This window comes from Aricia agestis, chromosome 19, assembly GCF_905147365.1.
Source record: "Aricia agestis chromosome 19, ilAriAges1.1, whole genome shotgun sequence".
NCBI lineage: Eukaryota > Metazoa > Arthropoda > Insecta > Lepidoptera > Lycaenidae > Aricia > Aricia agestis.
Window position 1 is genome coordinate 2,006,267 of NC_056424.1, and position 6,785 is coordinate 2,013,051.

Below are 6,785 nucleotides of genomic sequence, written 5' to 3' on the forward strand. Positions count from 1 at the left end.
TTTGTTGACAGTCTGATGGACTCTGTCGATGCTGAAAATTGTGTAGATGTAATCTACACGGATTTCAGTTCCCCACGATGTGCTCTTGATCAAGTTGCACAGATTTGGATTCGGAGGCCCTTTGTTGAGGTGGCTTAGATCTTACTTACGAGGTAGAACCTCAACTGTAATTGTCAATGGATATAAATCGGTCCCTTTTCCAACACAATCCGGAGTTCCACAAGGTTCTCGGCTGGGTCCTCTGCTTTTCAATATCTTTATAAACGATATATGTATGTGTTTTATTTATACCAACTTTTACCTCTTTGCAGACGATCTTAAAATTGTCAAAACTATTACCTCACTTCAAGATACGCTTGAACTCCAAAGTGATTTAGATAACTTATCCATCTGGTGTAAAAATAATCTTATGAGCTTAAATTCTAGTAAATGTTATCACATGCGCTTTTCCCGCAAAATAAAGGTCCTACATCTTACTGTTTACAAAATCAATAATTATCCTCTTTCTCAAGTTCGAGAAATTCGTGACCTTGGTATAACTTTGGATTCAAAGCAGCAAATGAATAGACACGTTGATACCATTGTCTCCCATAGCTTGAAAACCCTAGGATTTATTAAACGTAATGCTGCAGCCTTTCATAATCCACTCACAATAATCACTTTATACTACGCATTAGTTCGCAGCAAACTAGAGTACTGCAGTCCTGCATGGAACCCCCATTACGCTGTCTATTCCAATCGTATTGAACGAGTACAAAAACGCTTTTTATGGTATTTATCCTTTAAGCAGGGCTTAGCAAAAAAAATGCCACATTATAAAGACAGACTTTGATTACTTTCGGATGGTTTCGCTTCATGATCGTAGACAGTACTATGATCTAATTTTCCTGCACAAACTTGTAAACGGCACTATTGATAATAATGAACTCCTGAAAAGAATAAAATTAAATGTACCAAATCGTTTACCAAGGAAAAATAAATACAAACTTTTTTACATTAAATCAGCCAAAACAAATTTAGGCCAATTTTCGCCGATTAAAAGGATGTGCAGGTCTTATAACAGTTTATCAAATACTAAGGATACTTATATCTTCTCAAATAAATTGGCTAAGTTTAAAAAAATAATTGTTGGATTGTCTCGCGTTAGGTTGTTGATGAATGATGATGTTTCACTTTTTAAGCTACATACAATTTTTGTTTTGTTTTTGTGTTAACCTTTCCCTTTAATAGTTTCTCTCTCACATTGTGGTTTGTTTATAAGTATGTAATTATTGTTCATTCATTGCCATTTTAGATTCATCATAGTTATTAGTTCTTAAGATAACGTGTGTAAGATTTGTGCATGTAGAACTACACCTGTAATTTAGGATACATTAATCTTTATTCTACAATTGTATGTTTTCTATATCAAGATCTTTTCTAATGTATTTCCTTGTTGGTGTGTCAAATAAATAAATAAAATAAATAGAAAGAGAGCGCACAAGTAGGTAAATATAATTGTAGGCACCTAGCACTGCGCGGTCGGAATTTGAACTTTATGGTATCGTAGCATGAGCCCTTATTTTTTTAAACGGGTTTCGCAAGTGGGAATTCTGTTGGTACAACTGGATACATATTCTTTGCTAAAGCCTTAAAGTAAATATTTCCTTACAGATCATCCCCTGAACCGCACATCCGACGACGAGATGGACAGAAAAGCGAAGAACTACGAGCAGTGACGTCACACACAAACACACGCGCCAGCTCTGTGACCGCTAGCTACATACACCGGATTATCTGAAACCGGATCTAATGTGTTACATACCGGATATAGTCTTACAAACCGGACTTAGTCTGCTACGAACCGAATAAATCTGTTACAAAATGGATATAACCTGTTTTCAACTGGGTATAACCAGTTACAAACCGGATATAGAAAGTAACACGCCGAATTGTGACTGGTTACGTACCGGACATAGCCTTTTAAATTCCGGATATTTAAACCGGTTATAATTATTGATTAATATTTTTATTGTTTTATTTTTATTGTAAATGAACTAAGCACATTCTGATTCATAAAATATATTATTGTGGGTTATAATTTGTTACCAAAACCCGTTTTATTTTTTCTTTCTCTTGTTATATAGCTTAAAGTTGGTTGTGATGGTTACAGGCAACTTCAAACAGATTGAGAATTATAACCGGTACATATCTCAGCACTAGACTATACTGTAACTATTAACACTTGTTTATAATATAAACTACTTAAAAGTAAAGTTCTACAGAACAGTTTTTTTTTTGCGTTGTTGGTGGTAAAAGTGTTTATAGTTACATTGTAGTACCAATAGATAGATATGGTTTATTCTAGAAATATTTCGGGCTGGTCTAGAGCTGAGATAGTTTTGACGAGAATATGTACAGTAAAAATATGTTGCTAATGGATTATTATTGGCAATCGCCGCTTTTTATAAAGGTGAAGATGAAAAACGACGATCGCCGAAAGCCATTGAGATAGTGGATATACGATCAACTAGCACGCTGTGACTCGATGTGAACGCACGTGCTTACTCGATAACGGAAATCGATTATCCGTATCGATGCTATATTTTGAAAAATCGATTTTTTGTATATTTCATTTGATGCACACGATTTTTGTCTATCGGATCAAATTTTTTACGCGTTTCGCGTCGACTTTTTCGTCGCATGTTGCCGTGTGTTTTGTTTTGGAACCGTCTAGAAATGTGATAAGAGAATTCCATTTTGTTTAGTGTCCGATTAGTTTCGCCGCCGGCGATGAACCGCAATAACTATGGATGTACCCTGTATATTGTCTACGATTACATATTATATTTATTAATTAGGCTAGACTGTTATAGTTTAATTTTCTGTTGTAATTCTGAATTTGTTTACAAATGGGAAAAAGTACAAAAAAATACGAAAGTGGGCGGGGCGCTTGTCTGAAGGTGAGACCGCACTACGCGACACATTGCGCGACACTGCACGTTCAATACAATTGACGTCTGTCAAACGCCCCACTGACGTTTTACAAACGTCAATTCTAATTTCTATGGAACGTGAAGTGTCGCGTCGCGTTGTGCGGTCTCGCCCCCGGCTCCGCGCCGCCGCCGCTATCAGATCAGTGTTTGGTCAAGTTTTAATGTGAATTGTCATTTGTGTCGGCAATAATGTATGTTTAAAGACAACAATGTTTTTCTAACTCGCAATATTCGTATGCTAATGTTATTTTAATGAGTTGTTTTACTTTCGAATTTATTTTTGGTTTAAGATGCAGCATGGCTGTCTAGGTTGTAAAGTTAAGTTAAGCAGAAGCACAGGTTACCTTTTTTTTACAAAGGATTATTTCTCTGAAAAATCCATATCCTGTACTCATTTTGTAATAAAATAGACAATAAATAAATTTGAAAATAGACCACTTTTTTTATTTGCGCCGAAAATATTGTTGTCTTGTAAAACTGAGTACTCTGGTGCATATTTTTTTAACAGTAGCGTTTTAGTGCTTCGCGATAGTACATCGCGGTTAATATTTATGTAATATATTATATAAGGGAATTAGGCGACGGGTAATGCATTTCACTAAGTTTTTTTTAATAAACTCTTAGCGTGGCTGAATGTGATTTTTATTTTCCTTTGGGATTTTTAGGATAGTCCCCCAAAATCCGTTATCTCCTGATTACAATACTAGCGACATGAATCTACCATTTAAAGGGATGTAGTCAGCCCGGCAGCGCGTGGTATTTTGTTTTTTTTTTTAATTAGCCCATTGCCAAGCCCATTTGTTAACTAGAAGGGCCGCGCTACACCGGAATGATACACATGAGCACTTTTAGTGTCATGTGAATTGTGATTTTAAACTTTATCTTCATTATTCTCCATTCCGATGTAGCGCGGCCCTAAAGTACCAGGAGCGCGTAACGTATGAAGAGGTATTTGCGTTCAATTTTTTCAACCTACCCACTAACTCAAAGATTTTTCTTGTGACCATCCCTAATATTTTATTTTAATTCTTGTGAATTGACAAATTAATTAAAGAGTAACATTATCAACTGTCAAAATATAAGAGTATACCTCAATGACTAGCAACGTTAATAAAACAAAATACCTATCATTCAATTTAAATTAACATAAACTCCATAACTTCTATCAGAGACCAGACATACAAACTTCCCTAGTACTAAAAGTGTCCACGGGCGGCGGCTATTGCTTTTTATCAGATGATTCGTCTATTTTTTTTGCTGGTTAATTTTATGAAAGCTGGCCATAATTTTCTGGTTTATTAAACCAAGTAAGTGAAAAGAAATTAAACCTCGATTTTTAAGCAAAGACACTGACCTCCATTATTGTATAATGGAGGTCAGTGATCAAAGAACATTACATTGAAAATAAATCACAGATTATAATAAAGTTGGATTTATTCATAATAGTACAAACTACACCTAAATAATGTAAGTTATAATAATTTTAATTGGAATACAAAGTTTAAAAATTAAAAGTACATTAAATAACAACATAATTTGTATCTGTATAACCGCTATAGTTGCAAAATAACAAGTTTTGATGATTATAAAATGACAGCTTTTCTCGTTAATACAATTTAATTGAGGGTCAACTCACACTGGGGCTGTTCCGAAGCGACGCGTCATGATTTTCGACAAAGCATCATCTCTATTATACTCTGACCCAGTGTGAGTTGAACCCTATATTACGCTATAGATTATGAATAATTATAAAATGGAATTATATTAAATATTCATCAGTCTTATCAACTAAATTGTATATAAATGCTTTAATACCTAAAGTATTCCTAAATTAAACTAATAGCAAAGTGGCATGGGGAGACATAGCTTCAGGAATTGACAATGCGAACCTTGGGAAAACTACGCACTACGGTTTTGACATGTCTTATAAATTTTTATTATTATATTAGCATGCGATAACATCGAAGCTAGCATATTTTAAAGTTTAAAATTTTAGGGTTCCGTACCCAAAGGGTAAAAACGGGACCCTATTACTAAGACTTCAATGTCTGTCTGTCTGTGTGTCTCCAGGCTGTAACTCAAGAACCGCTATAGCTAGATTTCTGAAATTTTCACAGATTGTGTATATCTATTGCCGCTATAACAACAAATACTAAAAACAAAATAAAATTAATATTTAAAGGGGGCACCCATACAACAAACGTAATTTTTGCTGTTTTTGCTCGATATCAATAACTGCAACACACAGGCACTTGAAATGTTCACGAAATACTCAGTTATATTTGTACTTTTTAATAATCAATAATAAAATTTAAATAAATTATATAATTAAGGGGGGCTCCCATACAAAAAGACACAATTTCCAGCCTATTTTTGCACGATTGAGGTACGGAACCCTTCGTACGCGAGTTTAACTCGCACTTGGCCGATTTTTTGTCTGTATGTGAGAACTTGTAATCAGATTTTACAGACTAAAGCTTCTAGGTTCTTTGTATGCCAAGTGGGTGAGATGTCTGTCTATTTAAGTGACTCTAGTATGCATCTATAAAATTATGTAAAATACGATTGAAGACATTGTGATTAAATAAAAAAAAATTGTGATTAAATTAAATAAAATAATATTGTGAGTGGAAGAACAACATAACTAACATTTTATATCATAAGGACAATTACTTTTTTTCCCTTATAATTTGACCAAACCTTGTAGCTTATCTACTTCAATATCTGGCTACACATAAAATACACAGTTTTTATTTCGAAACATTTTTCCGATCCTAATGAATGAAAAATAGTATGGGCAGCGCAGACGCGGGCGACGACTCTGCCCATACTATTTTTCATTTATACACACGCGAGCGTGTGCCCGCGCGAGTTTTAGCGTTGGCCCCAAAGCCTCTATTTATGCAAAAACGGCAATTTTTTACTGTTACTTACCTGGTTCTTCCACTCACGTCCTCGATTGTCTACTTACGACAGAGCGGGCGGCGGGAAGCGAACGCAATATAGACACAACGAATTGCCAGCTCTAACAGTTGAAGCAATTTGTTGAAATTAACAGCGTTGAAAATGGCCTATGTTTTAAAGGATCCAATCATACACAAGCGGCGCGGTCGCTTCACTTTGAAATTACTATAAACCGTGTGCAAGAACTTGTTTGAATAGCCGAGGAATTGAGTAGGAAAAGAAGATATAGAAAACTCTTATTGACAGTTTTCGAAAGCACGAAGCCATCACTCGAGGCTTATTGCGAGTCAGGTCTGCCCTCTAGCGGCAAAAACCCATTTCGAAAACCTAATAAATCGTTTTTTTGTGGTGTAGCGGCCGGGCCCACTTGGTTTGATCTTTAAAAGAGCTCTAGGCTGACCCCGCATTAAGGCGTGCGCGTTTCTCGGCCATGTGCGCGACGCGAGCGCTGCGTGCGCGCTGCATAGGCGTCCCGCGTTGCCGGCGTGTGACGCGTATGGAGAGTGCACGCGGCGTTCATTGTGATTGGCGTTTAGCCCCTTTAATCAAGTCAGTCACAATTAGGACAGTGCAAGGGGTAAGAACGCATCGCGAACACCGCGTGCGCGCTACGTGTGCGCCGCTTGCACTCTACACACACGTCACACGGCGGCAACGCGCGACGCTTGAGCAGTGCGCTCGCAACGCGGACGCGGCACTCGCGACGCTCACACGCCCGAGGAACGCACAAACTCTAATTTCGAAGGGGCGCCTAAGGGTCAATTCAGACCGCAACACGACGAGGCGCGGCATAAATTTGTATGGATTTGACAGATTTCAATTGCGCGAGGCGACATGCAAATCTGT

At 36.8% G+C, this 6,785-nt stretch overlaps 1 protein-coding gene across 5 annotated transcripts in view; it reads left to right on the plus strand.

The window, feature by feature from the left end:
* The window catches only part of LOC121736456 (segmentation protein cap'n'collar-like), a 127,502-nt gene that overhangs the window by 120,411 nt on the left and 306 nt on the right, over positions 1 to 6,785 (plus strand). For 4 of the 5 annotated variants that reach the window (XM_042127650.1, XM_042127652.1, XM_042127654.1 and 1 more), the window contains exon 22: positions 1,654 to 3,609. In XM_042127650.1, the coding sequence (XP_041983584.1) occupies positions 1,654 to 1,718 (65 nt within the window). In that variant the 3' untranslated portion in view covers positions 1,719 to 3,609. Of the gene's footprint in view, positions 1 to 1,653; positions 3,610 to 6,785 lie in introns of those variants that run through there. The other variant, XR_006037019.1, reaches the window with a different exon arrangement.